At 46.4% G+C, this 20,341-nt stretch overlaps 1 protein-coding gene across 22 annotated transcripts in view; it reads left to right on the top strand.

The window, feature by feature from the left end:
- The window catches only part of ATXN2 (ataxin 2), a 1,802,199-nt gene that overhangs the window by 607,076 nt on the left and 1,174,782 nt on the right, over positions 1-20,341 (top strand). For all 22 annotated transcript variants that reach the window (XM_086943042.1, XM_086943056.1, XM_086943053.1 and 19 more), the window contains one exon: positions 3,814-4,011. In XM_086943042.1, coding sequence (XP_086799168.1) covers positions 3,814-4,011 — 198 coding nt within the window. The remainder of the gene's footprint in view (positions 1-3,813; positions 4,012-20,341) is intronic.

The following is a 20,341-nucleotide window of genomic DNA, read 5'->3' as shown; positions in this document are numbered from 1 at the left end:
AGTTACAGACCACAGCCACGCATGCACACCTCCCCTCCACCCCACACAAACGCTCACGCGTGCACACACAGCCATGCACGCACACACACGCAGGCACACAGGAAGTGTATAACTCATACATACAGACACACACACGCATGCGCGCACACACAGACACACGCATGCACATAATTCCCCCACTCACCTGGCTCTTCCGCGTGTCCCTCTCTCCCTCGGCAGGCAGCAGGTCAGTCTCTGCATGGTAGCCCCGCCACGCTGGTCTTCACCCGGCCCGGGACTTCAGCTGCCGGACCTGGGAGGGCGGGGGCTGCCCGCACATGCGCGGCATTTGTAACCGGGGCTCTTCAAAACAAAAGTTAGAAATGCAGCGCATGCGTGGGCAGCCCCCGCCCTCCCAGGTCTCCTCACAGCCCGGATACAGAGCTTGTTGCTTTTGCCTTCACTATTTGAAATTCTTCATTTCGATGTGGACAAAATAAAAGTGGACTCGAGAAAGGGCATTTTAAAAAACGATGCCATTTGCATTATTTGTAAAGCAGTGAGACAACGAGGATGATAAGTCAGTGGTAAGGCTATGGCAATATACTAATGTCGCAAGTTCGGAGACGTATGATTTGCTTTCATAATAACAAACCTCGATTTATTTAGCACTTCCTTTAAATCTTTCCATTTAAGTTAAGATAAGTCGTTAGCAAACACCCTCAAACTCCCAAATGTCCAACATAGTGCCCCAGTAGAGCTAGTGCACTAGCCACCAGTCTATACCTGCACTACCACAAACATTCTGGCCCACATCCTGGCATTTGCTTTCTTTTCTGGGGGCACTGCCGGTTCGGAGGCTGATGCATGGTACTTCCTAATTGCAGAAATTAGTCCGACCTTCCAACAGTCCAATTAAAAGCTGGATACAGCCAACAAGGTTCGTATTTTTTTTATTTTTGAGATATCACATCTGTTTGGGGTGTGGTTTCTTTAGTGGTGCTAGAGTGTTTTTTTCCCCTCCATAAATTTGTGCAAACCCAGGAGCACATGACATCTAGACTGCACCCATTGTTGGAGCATTTCTATAGTAACAGGCGGATGTTTGGGGTCTTACAAAACAACTGTTCTGCTTCGCGGCCCCTTCTTATCAGAAAGTACCTAGTGAAAAGGGGTGACAGCCTGGATGGAGACCCAGGTGGTGTAGGTGTGTACTAAGTGGACATGCCAGAGTAGGCCTTCATGCTAGCATGTGTAGGGGGAAGCCTCTAGGACCATTACTTGATCGTTAATGGGAGTCACCAGTTAGGAAGCCAGAGTATTTCGATGCTTCAAGTCTTGACGCTCAATCGTACAAAGAGCGATGCCTAGATGTCAATGCTGTTAGACCGTGTTTGGTGGGTCTTGGATGGAATCCTTGGAGGTTAAGAACTGTGTAGCTACTAAAGAAACTCATTCTCTGGCACTCTTGCGCTCCTTTGCATGTTTGTAACTCTGCCTCTTAACCTCATGCGCGCTAGCGGAATTCCGCTCGCACGTTGAGATTTGCAAAAACGCATGTTACGTGACGAGCTGGGCTGGTCATCAGCGTGCGAGGAGGCTACGCCATGACGAGCCCAGTTCGTCATCAGCGTGGAAGGGGTTAAGGTAACCCTCCATTCTCCTGTTAGATGATTACCTTCTTAGACTTTGAGGGCCCCCGCCACACCCCCCCCCCCCCCTCCCCGCCCCTCTCCCGGGTACTTTGTCAATATGGGAATTAGGTAAACAGACCACACAAAGCACGTGGGTTGTTGGCAGCTGTTTCTCCCACATGCAAGACATCTGACAAACAATATTGTACGATTACTGTTGGCTAAGTTAAAAAATGTCTTTGTAAACAGTTAAAATGAAGGGATTTCGAATTTTGAGTCAAGTGTGCAGAGTAGTACTGTCCCTGTGCTCTCTGCACAGATCCAACACCCGTCTTCTCTCAAAATGGCAAACAATTGTAAGGCACACACACTCCACAAGTGACCTCTTAGTGTTCGGTTAGAAATAACAGAAAACTAGTTCAAATTTGTTCTCTCAACGTTTCAAGCTTTATTGCAAATGTCAAAAAAAAGTTAATATTTCACTTCTGTTCTTGGATTTTCGTCACTATACAATACAATGAACATAATCCTCACAAAAGTTATTTACAAAAGCTATTGCCATTATAAATTACAATACCTTTTTTAAGTATTCATTATTTAAAAAAAAGCCATTTTTATTTGTATTTCAATACATCTAAGTCACGTAAATACAACACATATTGCATTACCAATGCTATAGGTGTCACATTTGCAAAAGTTAAAACTATTGGCATTGTAAATGAGAAAGCTATTAATTTCGCTATTTTCAAAACCAACACATAAATAAAAAATGTCTCATTTACAATACCAATAGCTCAAACTTTCCTAATGCAAGACCTATTGCATTGCAAATGCTTATTTTTCCTTATATATTCTGTTACCAGTTTCTTCCTAGACGTGTTATTCTAATGTCATTCGTGTTGGGTTGAGTGGGATTTGTTGTGCTTCATTTGTTTGTTCATTTAAACCTTTGACTTGATGTGCAAACAAAGTGGTTATCTTAACTCTCTGAACCAGTCTAGTGCTTCACTTGCTTGGCAACACTGCACTTATAAACCAATCTCCATGGAGAGATTGCCTTCTCAAACTGATACCATTTATGGCGAACGTGTCTGTCCTTCTTAATGTTCTTAGTATTAATGATTTACTAGCCAAAAGTGTCACCTGCCCCTGCTAGTCATGCTTCACATAAAGCTGCATATCGAACTTTACCACAGCTTCCATGTTGCTGCGACCTGAACCTCAAAAGAGGAAGGGGAGTAGGTGACCCATACTCCACTTGCATACAGTGACATTGCCCAGCTGCATGTTATAGAGGAATGTGGCACCTACAGGTGCCTGGACATTGTCATTTAGGTTATAAATAGGAGAGAATCGGATTGCAGTTACGTATCTGATCTGCTCTTTGCTCAGACAAACTGTCACATTTCTGTGCCACTAGTTGTCCCCAGCTGAAATTAACTGGTTTAGAACCCCACTGTTAGAACTGGTGTATAATTCTCTTGCACAACTTTGTATCTAGGCTTTTAATACCTTTGGCATTACTGCTCATGTTGAAGTAATGTCATTCAATTGCATCCTTTATCTGTCATGTCTGTAGTCGTTGGCCAACGGTTGCAGCCAGTAGAGGAATGTTCTGCAACCGCTTGCTTTTACTCCAAGTTCTTCAGTCCCCAGTTGACCTGCCGACTTCTCTTGATGACTCCTTTGAGCTACTGGCCGATATCTATTGAAACCAAATTGTTATTTTTATAAAACACATGCATAGTTAAAAGCAAAGTTCCTCAATTGATATAGATCTGTGTAATCCCACTGTATTTTTTCTTTAAAGAACTGGTTTCAGGTAAAATGCACATGCATATTTGTAAAATGATTATTCTCATGTGCTTCATGAGCGCCTACATTTGCAGAGATGTTCTAGTGTTAATGCCGTGAAGCTTTTCAAGGATGGAGAAGGAGAGTTCCTAGTTAATAACCTTGCTTTGTTTGCCTTATTCATTCTTTGTTGAAAACGTTATTACTTGATGTAATGCTAATGATGGATGCACAAAGTCTTTAAAATGGAAGATAATAGATATTCATTCTTATTTAGTTCATGATGAGAAGGCTCTGCCATCCTGTCAAATTGGGAATTTAGCAATGGCCTATTTGTAATACAGACTACAACGCGTTTCTAATTTAAGATATTTATTAATTGAATGTTTTTTATTATAACATTTAGCTCCAAGATTATCCCCTAAAACGCACAGGCCACGTTCCCCACGACAGAGCAGTATTGGAAGTTCTCCCTCTGGAACTAATGTTTCTTCACCTCAAGCTGGTACTGTTACAACTGAACCTGTGTCCTTGCCAGTCTCTGATGCATCTCCCACGTCGGCAAGCCCAACATGCAACCGAGCAGTTACCCCAACCTGTGAAGGTATGTAGTTCAAAGTGTTGTGTTCATTGATGTTGCCTTCTGCAGTATTTGCATTGTAAAGGCATTAATAACCAGCATGTATTTTCTGTCATTGATGTGGTTCTTTATTTGCAAAACATCATATTTGCGAACATTAGTTATTTTCGTTAACACACATTCTTTCAGTTGTCACTATTTTCTGTTTTTCCAGGTCCCTATCTTTAATGCTGCTATGTCAGACAATTAGATGGTATGAATAAACTCTGATTTCTCTGGCTTTTTTGTCCGAATGAGATGTAGTCACCATAGACTCTTTAATAATTAGTATTGGTGCGTTTATGGTGACATCCAGGGTCCAAGACCATAGATCACAGAACACGCGGCAGGAAAGGACTCCGTTACGAACTTTCCTGCCGCCATTGACCACGTTGGATTAGAAATATAGAGCAGAGATCGCGTTTCTGAACCTACAATGCTACATTCGCTCTCGCTCTTGCGGATATAAAAGATAAACACGTTCGAGAAATTGCAACATTGTGACACGACGGGAGACGGCTTATTAACATTACGAGTATATATCGACACAATGCGTGTTCTGTGATCTATGGTCTTGGACCCTGGATGTCACCATAAACGCACCAATACTAATTATTTAAGAGTCTATGGTGAGAGGCAGGACGAGTACCGAATAACGAAGACACCTGACAGATTTGCAGGACTTGAAAATATTTAGAAATAACGAAAAATTGTTTCTTCAAAGCACTGCTCCCTACTTTCTTTTGAACTCATAAACTGTGAAGAAATATTTGAAGAATGGTCTCAGAAATATGCTGATAAGGTCCTGATGAAGACACTTTGTGTCGAAACGCGTTGACAGACGGACACCAACTCAAACTATCAGCAGTGGGAACCACCACAGTCTAATACTTGAATTCTGTAGGTTTTTTTCCTCTTTTATTGCAATTTTTATCTGATGTTTATGACTAGATATTTTTATCAATTTGTATCATTGAAATTAAATTTTATATGTGATCATAATTAATGTCTATTTTATTTTATTTCTCTTTTACATGTGTTTATATATTATTGCACTAAAATCTCTTTTTTGCCAGTAATTCTGACTACTATTGCCTGGATACTGTTACTTTCTAACGCTTGTGTTGCCCTGACCCAGGAATCTGACTTCATTCAGGGGGTCCCTGTTCAATACAATAATTTGTCGCGGATCCCTGCATTGTTGAGGCGTGCGTGGAGGGTGTGGTGGCAAACTGTGTCGAAGGCGGCCAAAAGGTCCAGGAGGATGAGGGCTGTGGTTTCTCCATTGTCCAGCATGGCCCTGATGTCGTCGGTGGCAGCGATGAGGGCTGTTTCGGTGCTGTGGTTGCTGTGGAATCCAGATTGGGACGGGTCCAGTATGTTGTTCTCTTCCAGGCAGGAGGTAAATTGTAAATTGATACTTGTATAGCGCACTACTGACCCGCAAGGGTCTCAAGGCGCTTGTACGAATACCGCTGTGGAACCCATCCTGGCTTTCCCGGTGAGGCGTTCACTCCTGGGCACCCCCAAGGTGGAGGCCAGGCATCCTTAGCGTTGTGGGGGCCGTTGTGGAGATTAAGCAAGCTATTGCCCAGAGTTGCAGAGTGGGACTCCATGATTGGAATAGGCACCGAGGCGAGAATTATCAGGTCCGTGGAATTTTGAGCCCAAGACCCGCCGAGGCGGGGAATTGGACCCTGGTCCCGGGCTAGACCTCTGCATCAGGGTCTGCAGCTCTAATCATTGAGCCACACTTCTCCAGGTCAGTTGCCTGTTGACAATCTTCTCAATGACTTTTGCCGGGAGCGGGAGTAGGGAGATGGTCCAGAAGTTCTTGAGGTCCTTGGGGTCTACCTTGGGTTTTTTGAGTAAGGAGTTGATGACGACATTTTCCTGTTGAATATGCACATCCAATTGAAAATAAGTGCGCTTCTGATGTGAGCTTTTTTTTTTTATAGTTCTTTTTATTAGAAAAAAGAAACAAACAAAACATTGGCATCAGGTGGAAAACATATAACAGCATTGCAGGGTTTAAATTGTCATTCGTACAGAATCATAAAGTACAATGCATAGAAATTTTGGGATCACGGGGAGTCCTGAGTGTCAACTTCCCCTTGTCTCGTCGGAGGTGTAAACAAGTCACCACGATGGCTATTCCAGGCCCCCCCAAATCTTCCCCCACTTCTCCGACCAGCCCTTTGCCACATTTACTGCCCTTTCCCTAAACATACACCAGTCTAGATCCTGGGCCCACTTGGTATGCTGGGGCGACAGGCTGGCTCCCCACAATTGAGCAATATTACGCTTCGCCAGCATGCACGCCAACGTCACCCACTATTTCTGATATCCATTCAAATCCGTGGGTTCCCACACATTCAATATACATCTCCGAGCCTCTGGTCGTATCTCCTCCCCCAGTACCTCTCCGATCACATCATGTATGTTCGTCCAGTAGTTCTGTATCTCTTCACAGTGCCATAGGATATGCATGAAATTGCCCAGTTCTCCACAACCCCCCCTACAGTTTCCGCTCACCGCTCGTCCCATGTGCACTAATCTCGGCCCTGTGATATATGATCTATGTAGGATCTTAAGTTGCACCAACCTAAGCCTCATCTGATTCGCAACCACTTTGGGAGATGAAACAGCCTCTACCCAATCTTCATCATCTAACTCTAACCCATCCGCTTCCTACGCTGTTTTAATATTCCCTCGTGGGTCTTCCATATTGTTTACAAGCTTCCTATATATTAGGGAGATAGTTTTTTCGGAGATATGACCGTCAAGCAGACGGTCTTCAAGGAGAGAAGCCTCCGGAAGCTCTGTGCCTCTAGGTATGTGGGCGAGAAGGGCGTGCCTAATCTGTCTATATCGAAAGTGTTCCCCGTCATGTAGACTGTATTGCTTTTGAAGAGACTCGAAAGTCTGCATATCGCTCTTCCCCCGCACATCTTTAATCTGACTAATTCCAATGAGGTCCCATTTCTCGAACCCTTTAGACTTGCATAAGCTTCCAAGTTTCTCTGAGCTAAATAGGGGGGTGGCCATTGTCAGTCTCCCCTCCCAACCCAAACTCTTGGTAGCCACATGCCAGACATGTACGGCATGTGCCGTTGGGCCCGCCAAAGTGAATCTCCCGGGCTTGGCATACAAGGCTTTAATGATGTCTCCACCTGGAGCCTGCCCCTGGCCCATAGCATAACCTGGGTGCCCTGGAGGGCTATAAACCTTCTGATTCACCGCCGCCAGACGCGAGGCCCAGTAATATTTCTTCAAGTACGGGAGAGTCAGCTTGACAAAAGCAATGCGGGGCCTGCCATCCCAGAGGAGTTGTCGCTGGAGTGCCTCAATCTTCCTGAAGTAAGTAACAGGCACTGGATTCATCGTATTTTGGAGCACATAAAGGAACCGGGGCAGGGCCATCATCTTAAACAATACCGCCCTACCCAGTAGCGACAAGGGGAGAGCCCTCCAACGTTCCACATCTTTCCTGAGCCGGCTCAAGGGGGGTTCCGAGTTATTAGCATATCTCACTTTTGAGTCCAGTGTTGTATATATACCAAGGTATCTAAATCCCACTAACTCAATTTTTATAGGGCAGGAGTGTGGGACCACAGGCGGTTCACCCGATATCACCAATAATACAGTTTTTGTCCAATTTATAGCAAACCCAGAGTATCTACCAAATATGGCCAGGATATCTTGGAAATTAATCAGGGACCCTGGGGTTAGTGAGATATAACAGGATGTCGTCCGCATAAAGCGAAATTTTATCCTCCCACTCTGATGTCCACCTCAAGCCACGTATCGACCGGTCCCACCGGACCCAAGCCACCAAATTCTCCAACGTCAGCGCAAAGAGAAGTGGGGACAACGGGCATCCCTGTCTCGTGCCCCTCTCAAGCGCAAAGTCAGCCGATTTACAATTGTTAGCGAGCACTCTGGCCAATGGAGCAGCATATAACAGTCAAACCCACCCAATAAACTCTGAGCCAAAGCTCATCTTAGCCAAAACCGCAAACAAATAAGCCCATTCAACTCTATAAAATGCCATGGTGGCATCCAGGGACACCAAAACTGCTGGTTCCAGTATCTTCCGGGATCCACCCAGAACCCCATGAAGTCTCTGCAAGTTCAGGGCTGTATTACGACGCGGCATGAAGCCAGATTGATCAGGGTGTATCAGAGCTGTAATGACCTTGACCAGTCTAGTTGCAAGTAATATCGCTAATATCTTGGGCTCTGCATTGAGAAGCGAGATGGGCTGATACGAGGAAGGGGAAGTCCGAGTCCTGCCTGCCTTATGAATTACCACAATATTCACCACCCGTTGGTCGTATGGAAGTTGTCCCAGCTCTTTACTTTCTAAAAACATAGCTCGGATATGGGGAGCAATTCTATGGGCGTTCAATTTGTATAACTCTATAGGCAACCCGTTGGGCCCAGTTGCCTTCTCAGATTTTATATTTCTAATTGCTTGCGCAATTTCATCATCTGTATTGGGGGAGTCAAAATATTTCCTATGGTCCTCTGAGAGATTCGGCATGGCTATATCTCTGATCATTTCGCCATTTTCTGTCTCGGTAAAGTCGTTCGCTGAGGTATATACTTCTTTACAATACTTTGAAGAGGCGTCCGCCACTCCCTGTGGATCCGTAATTCTATCAGGTTCCGACCCTTCTAACTCGGGCACCAAACGAGAGGCCCGCTCTCAATGTTCTAACCAGGCGATTAACTTACCGGCTCTATCCCCATATTATTATACTCGACTTTGTATGTCATCATTTTGAGAGACTGCTCCCTCCTTGGAGAGGCCCTTGTACCAATCTTATTTCAATTTCAACAGATGCAGGTCTCCCTGAGCGGCAGTCTCAGCCACTCATTTCTCCAGACCCACAACTTCCGCCTCCACCCTGGTCACCTCTGCCTGGTGTTTTTTCTTTTGACCTACAATTAAGGAGAGGACTTCACCCCGCAGCACCACCTTATATGCCTCCCACCGAGACTGTGTTGAGGCGACGGTACCGACATTTTCCCGAAAATAGTGTTCCGATATTTGATTTATCTCCCTTTTTGTAGCTGGATCTTTCAAGTGCCATGCATTAATTGGAGCGATTCTACCAACCGCTGGCTGCCCAATCTCAACTTGTAACCACATCGGGGAGTGATCGGAGATGCCTCTCCCCGGGTATCCTGCTTCTCTAATCGTGTCTGCCATTGCCGTAGGTATCTATATATAGTCTAATCTGGACATACTATTGTGCGCAGCGGACACATGAGTAAAGTGTCTCTGAGTTGGATTGCGCACCCTCCAGCTATCAACCAGTCCCAGCGATTCGAGAAAGTCAGGGAGCCACTTCTGTGATGGTGTATGAAGTCTTGCCGGGAATCTATCTACTCCCCCGTCGAGCACAGCATTGAAATCTCCCCCCAACACCAGGAGACCAAGGGGCAAGGTCAGAGAAACGGCACTCAAATCTTTAAAAGTCTCTGACTGAAGGCCTGGCGGTACATATATAGACAAGAAAGTAACCGTCTCACTCCCCAACTTCCCCGAGTCACCCACGTACCTGCCCCTCTGGTCTAACCATGTCGCCTGCGGTTCAAATGGTAAGGAATTTTTGACGAGGATACCAACTCCCCCAGACCCGGATGTTATCCCAGCAAGCACCAGCAATTTATATCCCCCTTTATGGAAGGCCATGCACCGATTCCCAACTAGATACGTCTCCTGCAAAAGTGCAACTTCGGGGAATGTCGTCTAATCAGTTGATTTACCATCCCTCTCTTGATCTTGTCACCCAGACCATTAACATTCCAGCTCAACACTCTTATCCCCAATCCCTGACTAGTATGAGACATTTAACCCACACCGCTAGCATTGAATGGCAAAACTGTCACCTGATGTAAAAAAGAAAAACATACCGCTAATAATAATGCCCTGTTTACATTCGTGTTTTCACCCCCCCCCCACAACTTTTGAACCTCCACCCTGCACCCGTGCATGTTGCTTGCGCACATCCCCAACTATCAGTGTGCCTGTCGCCCCCACACTAAACTACAACTAACTGAAAGTAGTAAATGGAGGGAGGCCTAAACGACTCATCCGCCTCTCCCTACCCAATCTTGCCATTACTTCTTTGCTCCGGACTGGCCCAATAATTCCCCACCTAAGGTAATTCCGGTCCCGCCCCATCCCTCCCTCGAAACCAATAGCAAATTAAGTCCTGTAATCGCCATTATAAGTCCTCCTATTGTTCTTCCGCTTCCTCTCGATCTCGAGTGTCTGCCTCCGTCGAGTACAAACTCTCCAACCAGTCTGACGCCACCTCAGGATTATCAAAAAACCAGGCCTTCCCATTAGATTCCACCCGAAGGCGGGACGGAAACATCATGGCATATTTCAGCCCTTTGTCTCTCATCTTCTTTTTCACCGACAAGAAGCTCAGATGTTGTCTCTGCACCGCCTGTGTGAAGTCTGGGAAGAAGGAAAGGGTTGCGTTCTTATGTTTTAGGGGAGGCGCTGCACGCGCTGTCTGCAGGATCGCATCTCTGTCGTGGAAATTAAGGACCTTTACAATCATGGGGCGGGGCGGTGCCCCGATCCGTGGCCTCCCCCCGGGTACCCTGTGCGCATGCTCGATCGTGAAGAAATTGCTTAGCCCTTTAGGCTTAGGTGGTTAAGAATAAGATCTTCTACAAACAGGTCCGATGCTAGACCATCTGATTTCTCGGGCACCCCAAGAATTACGGACGTTGTTGCACCTGGCCCTCCCTTCATAGTCATCCAGCTTGCGATCTGTGAGGACCTTCAAAGTTTTGAGGTCCCGCACCGCTTGTTGCAGCAAGGATACGTCGTTGATCAGGCTGGCCGTCTTGACCTCCAATGTCTTCACTTTCTCACTTGCCTTAGTGAGATCTGCCCGTATCAGCCCCATCTCAATCGTTACTGAATCTAGCTTAACATTTAGGGCCTCCATCTTCTGACCCAGGGACGACTGAACCCCATGAATTGCTGCCATGAGATCTGTCAAAGTCGGCTCAGTGGGACCATGCAGCAGTAGTTGGTGTCTTTGGCGTTATTCAAAACCCCACTGAACTCCCAGGGCAGTATCACAGCGGCACGTGTATAATGTTTTACCTCCTCTCAGCATTTCAAACAAGCTCGGGGGCACCCGGGGCGAAGGTTGTGCCGGACCGGGGTCTACCCGCCACCGGTCCCTGTTGTTGATGCACTCTGGGGCGGCCACAGAACTAATCGAGGTCCCGGCTTCACCGGACCTCCAGGCCTCAATCTGACGATCGACACAACTTCGGCCCGAGACTTGGAAACGGCCCCAAATTGAAGTCTCTTCCTATCACACAACTGGGAGCGGGTTCCAGTCCCAGGGGACAGGTCAGGATGATGTGGCAAGGTAGGGAGTTCGGCGGAGCCGGTCCCCTACGCGGCCATCTTGGTCGCTCTTCAGGCTCCTTCCCCTCTTTATACTTTTTTTTCCAGCCATCAATGTATGTTACTAAATTATGTTTTCAAGCTGCAGTAATTCAAATCCAATTGTTCTTTTGTTTGTCTAATCAAGTGCCATATTTTCCGTTGATGTGGATTAGAACAGAGTTTCTATACATTTTGCAAGTAGACCTGCTTGATAGTAAGCATCCCGTGCTGTTCTACTTAGCATATGTGATAATTGTTTTTTTTTTTCATTTCAAATTTTAATTGGAAGCTTGTTTTGGTGGCATATGTTTTTTTTTTCTTTTCATGTTTGTAGTTTGTGTGCAATAAGAAATATAAAAGGAGTATTGGCAAAACAGAATAGTTTGGTGGTAGCTGCCACCTTTTGGCCTTATTAATGCTGGTCTGTTTTATCATGGTTTTTAGGTCTCGCTACGACGAACGTGCTGAAAGCGCGTTCTCGCAGCGAGAACTATAGTCGGCGTCTCAGCCGAAAAACGTGACGAAGGGAGACGAGCTGGCTGTGCTCCCAGCATTCCCTATGGCGGCGTCGGATTTCGACACACGCCTTCGGATCGGGTCGTGCGCGTGAGCTTTTACCGTAGACAGCTCACGTGACGTCACGCGGCCCAATCCGAAGGCGCGCATCGGAATCTGATCTCGCAGTCCCACCCCTTCTCGCAGGACCGGCACTCGCCCTGCACGTCTTGTTCTTGTTTCCCTGTCAATGTTTTCCTATCTTTTTCTTCTCCATACTTTCTCGTTTTTCTGCTTTACTCTTTTGCTCTGCTGTCAAACTCCGAATGTGAAAAATTAGTCTTGGCTACATAAACGAGAACCGGCAACCATGGCACAAGTTGAGCCCTGGGGCTGGGGCTTTCCTTCCCTGGAGTCAGAGGAGTTTTTTGAGGAACTGGAGAGTCTCCTGAGGTGACAATACATTTAATACATCAATCTTGCAGAGAGAAAGGTTGTTTCGGGTTATGTTATTGGCATTTGTTTAGCGCCCAGTCTGCTATTGGTATGGCTTCGAAGCGCTTACCATTGTCAGAGGATCAATCTGAACGGTTCTGAGGTTTCCATACACCGCATGGAAGATGCACGCACAGTGGTGCCACCAGGTGAATGATGTGTTCAGTGTGCCTGGTGTTTGATGGGCGAGGCCAGAGGGCTGTACCCTGTCGCTTACACGTCTTCCATAATGGCCCGCATGCCCGCTGCCCTACCTAGGTGTAGTACTGTCAGGAATGTGGCTTTAGGGACTGGTAATGGGTGCTGTTATACACAAATAGAGGCAGAACGGAACAACGTCGATGTGTGTTGGGAGTTCTGTGTTCTGTTGCACGGCACTGTTCACGAGGCGCGCGGCGCTGATAAACAGGCTGGTTGTGATGTAGTGTCTGTCCCTTTAAAGAGTTATCTTCCCAGATGAGGTTAGCATGCCAGGTTTGTAGCAAACATGAAGAGCGCCGGGGAGCGCGATAATCACACAAACGTCTCTTTTTCTATCAAACACTCTTCCAAGAGTGTAATAGTTCTGCGTTATGCGGTAAGGTAAGAAAATTCAAAGCTGAAGTGCAAAGAAGCATGTCCCCAGGGTGCCGTAAAAGCATGGAAACCCATTTAAAACAATTGTCGAAACTGTAAACACACAGAAAGGAAAAATGTTCAGTGTTTTCAGAAGAGGCGAAGAATGTCATCATCGCCTAATACGCCGCATCGCCTAATCCGCCGCATCTGTCAGGAAAGGCGGGACTCCTGCCTGTCGGTTGTTTATTCGTGTGCTGTCCTAGAGGATACATTATTCCATCTTGGCGAGTGTGTAAAGCGCTCTGCAGCCACGTGGCGGTTCAGCGCTCTATGCATGCTAATACACAAATGAAATAAATACCTCTTCAAACACGACCACCTGTAAAAAAAAAAATGGCCAAGGATTGGGGTTGTTCCGTTGTCTAAACAAAATGCCAAGGAGCCTTCTCTTCCTTTCTAATTGACTCTGTGACAGCACCCGTTTCTAATGGAGCACTCCTAGGGAAAAGGAGATAATGGATTTAAAAGCTTACTGCACCAGGACTTAAACAACACTTAATAACAACACTCACTCGTGGCTCAAAAGATCTGTTTATATTCGGAAACTTATTTATAATCCATTTACATTGTTTTTGATTTGTCAACTTTTCTTTTGCCGTTTGAACTCAAGTTATTGTTGTAACAAGAAGTTTTCCTTTTTTATAACAAAAAGCATGTTTTTGTAATCCTGGCCGAGTTCCTTTCTCGCTGCATTACTACTCCATGCTCGTTTCAGTTCATGCTCGTTAAGTAATGTAAATCCTCCACTTTTACTTGACCAACTTCCGATGGGCTTGTTCTTTAGGAGGGCGAACTTCCTTACCTGACCTTTCCTTCCCCTAGTTGAAGAGAATAATGGATTCAGCTCAGCGCACCGTGTGTGCTTTCACTTTCTAAGCAGCGGGGACAATGACAGACGCTTCTTTGCATACGTCTTGCATTTACAAGGGTATGAGCTATAGGCATTGTACATGAAAATGCCTTTTATTTATGTGTTAATTATCAAAACGTATCAGTAATAAATGGCATTGTCATTTACAATGCCAATAGCTTAAACTCTCTCAAATGCAAGACCTATTGCATTGCAAATGCTTGTTTAATGTACTCTCCACCGTCTTTGCCTACCAGTCTACTGCCTCCATAGAATGAAGAGTAGAACAGTGTTCACTGTTTATCGTTTTTTTTTTTGGTCTGGACTTCTTATGTTACAACCTCTCGAGTTGCTGCAGCCTGCTAAGTAGGGCACATTCACATGTGAAATGATAGGCCCAAATGATATACAAATTGCCAAAAATATTCCATTGGCAAGTAACCTGTGTGCAGGACCACCATACAGCTGAACAGAGTATGGTCATGGGAAGCGATAGCAAAGGAAATGCGTGTTCCGCTGACTTCTAAAAATATTGCATATGATTTTAGACTGCATGATTTCTTAGCAATCTGTGCTGCAAACTGTTTCATAACCTCAAATATAGGTCTTGTTTTTATAGCAGTTCCTTCGTCTAGCGTGAGCAATAATTCTTAAATATTGCATCCCCCTATTTAACAGATACACAGGTATTTAGGGGCTATAAAGGAGAGAATCTGGACTAAGTGGGATTGTTAGCAAAGTCAGCACAAAAGGTTTCTTTGCAAACCTCTGCAAATTAGGGAAAAACACAGTACTTGACAAACTTTTTTTGAGCCGATGTCCTAGTAAACCCCAGATTTTTAATGCATTTTAAATCCAACACCCTTAGTGCATGTTTCTTCTTACTCTCTCCCCTGTCTGCTACTCACAGTTCAGATCTACCCCCTACCCTCTACATGTGGCACCGTGACTCCCCAAAGTTTATTGCATCCTGTGCCCCTTCCTATGTGTTATTTATTTATTTTACACGCAGCTAAGACAGGTCTTACCTCGCTGCTCTGCAAGATGGGTGTCTAACCATCTTAAAATGGTAAAGTAAAACATAGGGGACACCATGTCCTGGTGCATTTGCACATATATATACTGAAAAATAAACCCCTATGTGTCTGTCACCACACTGGCGCCAGCCACTTTTCTAAAGTTTGCAGGTTCCACACTATGTGTTTGCTTTTAAATTTGTATGATTATTAAATATTAGGTAGTCCCTGTCACCTACTACACATTGCACCTTGCATTTTAAGATTATTTTTTTGTATTTTTATTCATCCATTCACACCCTTTACGTTAATATAGCCAATGCTTTACTGTATATTTGCTATAAAAGCTCAGAGTATGATATAGTGTGCACTTTTTAATTAAAATAATCACTCCACTGCAACAAAAATAAAATTGCCATTTACAATGCCAATAGCTCCAACTCCAACAAATGCGAGACCTATTGCATTGCAAATGCTTGTTGTAAAATGTTATTGTTGTAGGAGCTACCTCAGGCCCTCACTAGAAGTGGAAAAAGAATACATAAATTGAAGTACAGCACAAATATTTTTGGGTCTCACAAGGAACACATTGCCGAAGTAGTCTTTGGCACTGAAGTGGGCTATTTTGTCTCCAAATATGGATGCTCCTTGTGAAAGAGCAAAATGCAGTCACTCTCAGTGAAGTTAGCCAGCGACTGAAGTGAACAGGCCAATTGGCCCATGCTGTAGCAGGCGGAAGAAAAATGTGAATGGTGCAGCAGTAGACTAATGGATGAAGAAGGCTGACTGAAATCCTCTATAAGTATATTTTGTGTGTGTGTGTGAGTGTGTGTGTGTGTATATGTATACAACTATCTGGTTCGTTTTGTGTTTACAATAGGCGCATCTACTCTTCTCTCTGAAGCGTCGTACAACCCTTGTTTGACTCTGTGACTTTTCAACGACCCTCTGGTGCGCCATCGGCACCTCGACGGCCAAGAATGTTCTGTCCTTGATGAAAAGGACTCCGTTCCGGTGCTGTCTGAAGTGTCAAGCCAAGTATTCGTGTGCCCACCTCCATCAGGTGTGTGCAACCTTTTTCTCCAGAACACGAGGCTTCCTCCTTTTGGGCGTGCCTCGCCATTGGGAACAAGAATAGTCTCTGACACACTGAGCAAAATGCATCACCTTGGCTTCTATGGCGCACCAACAGGCCAGCGACACTCTGGACCTCTTCGGGGAGCAAGATGTCAAAGGTGAGTTGCAGCCTGAGACTTAAGCACTAAGGGACAAGACTTGACCCTGGAGGAATGTTCCAGCCCCGACACTGAGGAGGATGTGCCACTGCCTCTCCATTGTCTGGAATTTAAATCGGCTGCAGTAAGTAATGATCTGCCACCTCCTGCCCCATGATACCATTCAGAAGGCAAGCATCGCCCTCCAAGGGGTTGCATTTCAGACTGACATGCTAGTCATGATGTTTTTGGTCTGCCACTTTCACGTGGCTATGGTTGGCACCAACACACAGCTTCAGACTCGGACTCATTGCGTCCTCCCAGCTGTCTGTGCAGAAGCCCCAGCAGAAGCTAAACCCTTAGGCTTCGACCATCCCTTTGGCTCTAGTGTCAAATGCGCCCTCGAAGCCAGCTTTGGAGTTAAAGCACTTGGAGCCTAAAACCCTTATGACATACCCTTAGAACACACCCTCATTGGACGGCTATGACGTTGATCTCCTTGGGATATACCTATCCTGTTACTCTACCCTGCTATGCCATCCCCAACAGACGACGCTACCTCCTATCATTAAGTTCTACAGAGGGCAGCCACCTACCACTTGGTGGAAATGCATAAACAGCAGGAGTATGACAACTTCCTGATGGGGACACTCTGTTCCACCCAACAATCCAACTATGATCTGCCAATTCTCAAGGGGAAGTATGCTCCTGACATATTCAAAGGACCAGAAAAAGATCAAGTTATCTTCACGATGGTCAACAAAAAAAACAGTCCACTTCCAACACTCTTCACATTAGGGACTAACTTCCACTTGAATCCCTAGTTGTACACACTGCCTGCAATCGTGCTAATGCCCAAGGTATGGGTGATGCACCACCCCTGATAGAGAAAGTTAAAAGACCTGTCAGGAAAACGAATTGCTGCCCAGTCTGCTACGCATTGCCAGTTCCGTAGGTTTATTTGCCCGGTATGCCAGGGCAAAATGGAGGAGTTGCTTCAACACCTCCCATACCAGTACAAGAAAAGGATGCAAGAGCTTGTAGAAGAGGGTAAGGTTTTATCTTTACAATGTTGTGTGACCTTGATGGGCCCCTTTGGTTTAACTTGTGTACTCCTTTGCTGACACCCCTGTCTTCATGTTTTTGGCTTTAAGCCGGAGGTATAACATTATGTACTCAACCTGTCTTTTAATGGGGATCACCTCTTAGACCGCAGGTTGACCAGATGCTGGAAAAAGATAATGAAGGACAGAGAGACTGCAGAGGCCATAGGGGCACTGTTGGACAGGCCACATGAAGGGCCACTCTCCCCCGGCCCGACCAGGCCCGAGCCCGGTCACGCAGGTACCACACACCACCATTACACGTCCTCCGTCCCCTCAGGGACCCCTACCCTCGAACATGTCGACCTCGTGGGCCCGATCCACTGCCGGCCTGCGCGCCCATCCTGGGCGCCATCTTGGACACTCCACCACGAGGCCGCCTGGCCCCCGATCGACCTCAACCCTGGGCCTGGCCAGGCCTCAGACATCCCGGCACCACCATCCACCCAGGAGGTGAGCGGGCTACTTGGCAAGTCAATGGGGGAAAGAGGTGTCGATGGCTCTCCCCCGCCAAGTGCCGCTCGCCCATCGCCTCCCCGGGCACTGGCTCCACCCCCCTGCTGGGTGTCTGGACTCCCTCATCCCGGACCTCCCGACCTCCAAGTGCGAGGGTCCGGACATCAAAGAACACCAGCCCTATAACTAGGGCAGCTCCAGAGCAGGAAGGCAGTTGTATCTTGGAGTCGAGAGGCGCAGAGAAGAACTCATCCTTGACGGACTACTGGCGCTGCCATAGCTCTGTCTCGTGCACCATCGTCTTGCCTGCTGGCGCTGCCGCAACCTTCGTAACCTTAATATCCTTCATCGTCGTCGGGACCTGCTGGCGTGGCCGCGGACCGTTTGTAACCATCATCTTCATCGGGACCTGCTGGCTCCGCCGCGGACCGTCGTTTCCTTCGTCCATCTCGGGACCTGCTGGCTCCGCCGCGGCCCGATCATCTAGAACGCCGAGCTCGAGGATTGAGAGCTATTTCCATCTCTTTGGTAACAAGACTGTCCCGCTACCCTTTTCCCAAACCAGAGACCAGAATCGAGGGGACCCCTGAGTCCAGACCTCCTTGTACCATTCCATCGTAAACTAAAGAATTGCCTATAAAGTCTCGTTGAACTTTAACCTTGTGTGGTGTCCGTCTGTGGGGGGGAGTTACTTGTCTGTACGATCGCTGGAGACGGCTCTCCCCGGAGACCTCTCCCCTTATCCTCGGCCGACCCTCCCGGTCCGTCTAACAGGCACTAAAGACACCCTATATCAGTCGGCTTCAAGCGGAAATGTACTCACTTCTCAGCAAGGGGGCCATGAAGCCTGTGCCGCCAAAACACCATGTCAAAGGGGTATACTAAGTATGGGTCACTCAGGCCCTGGCCCATTCTTGACCTCAGGCCACTCAACAAATACATTCTGTCAGAAAACTTTCACATGGTTCGACTCCAGGATGTCAGTCCACTACTACGGAAAGGCAACTTTATGACAAAATCAACCTGAAGGACACATTCTCCCACATCACCAACCATCGGTGTCTCCGATTTGTGGTATGTGGTCAGTATTATCAATACAAAGTGCTTCCCTTCGAGGTAACCATAGCGCCCCGCGGATTCACAAAGTGTCTAGCCATGGTAGCTGCTCATCTCAGAAGGAACGGCGTCCACATCTTCCCTTACTTAGACAACTGGCTCGTCAAGAGTGCAATGAAACAGCAGTGCCTAGATTCAAGTCACCAGACATCTTTTACCCAGCGGAGGCTTCGCCGTCAGTACCACAAAATCTTATCTCCTGCCCCTTCATACCCAACCCTTCCTACTCTGCTCTGTAACAGGGAAAGTATATCCCAGTCTTGCAAGGGTTCAGGCTTTCCAAACACTGCTCCCTCTGTCAGCCGCATCAGGTAAAGGTAATAAAGTCCATGCACCTCGGCGGCATGATGTCCTCCTGCATTGCTTTAGTCCCACATGCTAGGTTGCATATGCGTCCATTGCAGGAGTGCCTAAAAGCGCAGTGGTCACAGGTGGACGGTCAGTGAGAGTATCTAGTGTTGATCTGGGGCCGTACTCCTCACTGCTTCGGTGGAATGGCAAAAACCTTTTGCAAGGCCAGCTCTTTCTAGACACAGTACAGCAAATGACCATAACAATGCACCCCTCTCTCACTGGTTGGGGGCACACATACAGGAGTTGAACATTCAAGGGATGTGGGCATCCCATCAACAGGGTCTACACATCTACTACATGGAGCTGCTATCCATCCATCTTCCCCTCAAAGTTTCCCTCCCTCGCTTCCAGCACAATGTACTACTGTTCACACAGACAAAGCAAATGCCATGATCTACCTATAAAAAATAGGGTGGCACTCGCACTCTGCAGTTTTACTCACTAACCGAGGATATTTGCTGGCGGGTGATCCTTCACAGGGCTCATCTACTGATATAGTACATGCTGGGGTGGAACAACAATTCTCCAGTATTGGGGTGTCTTTCATAGATTCACATGCTTGAATATTCCCGTCGTCGAAGTGGGAGCCCCACGGTAAATAAAATAGCAATAAACCAATAATATATGTATGTAAAAACATAATTACATACATTCCAAAACCATAAATACTTGTAAGTACTAAGGTTAGCATTAACAATACATAGAAGACAAGAAAACCTTTATAGCATATCCATGTCATTATGTTAGTCCAAACTACAGCCAATCGTGCACCAGCACCCATCTAGAACCTTCTCCTCAGAGGCTCAGGCCCTCAGATTTTCTACCGCACGTCGTGTGAAGGGATTCTCCCTGAGCTCTGCTCAGCTTTCAACTTCTTTCAAGATTTCTACCGTTTTTTCTTTGATGTCTTCAAGTAAGAAGTCTTTGTTTCAACCATGTGCTTCTTGTGGGAAATTGCAGCTATTCCCAGAGGACCCTCACAAGAAGTGTATTTACTGCCTCTATCAAGAGCATGAGGTAGGAAAATGTAAAATTTGCAGGACTTTCTCCACCAAGACCCTTAAGGAAAGGGAAGGGCGTCTCCTCCTGTGGTTACAGAGGTTGAAGGATAAGGATTCATCTCTTTCTGACGCAGAAATCCTTGCGTCAGGTGTGTCTAGAGC

Source organism: Lissotriton vulgaris, chromosome 11 (genome assembly GCF_964263255.1).
Source record: "Lissotriton vulgaris chromosome 11, aLisVul1.2, whole genome shotgun sequence".
In the NCBI taxonomy this organism is placed as follows: Eukaryota; Metazoa; Chordata; class Amphibia; order Caudata; family Salamandridae; genus Lissotriton; species Lissotriton vulgaris.
Note: the sequence above shows the minus strand (reverse complement) of the source record. Positions and strands in the feature narration are given on the sequence as shown.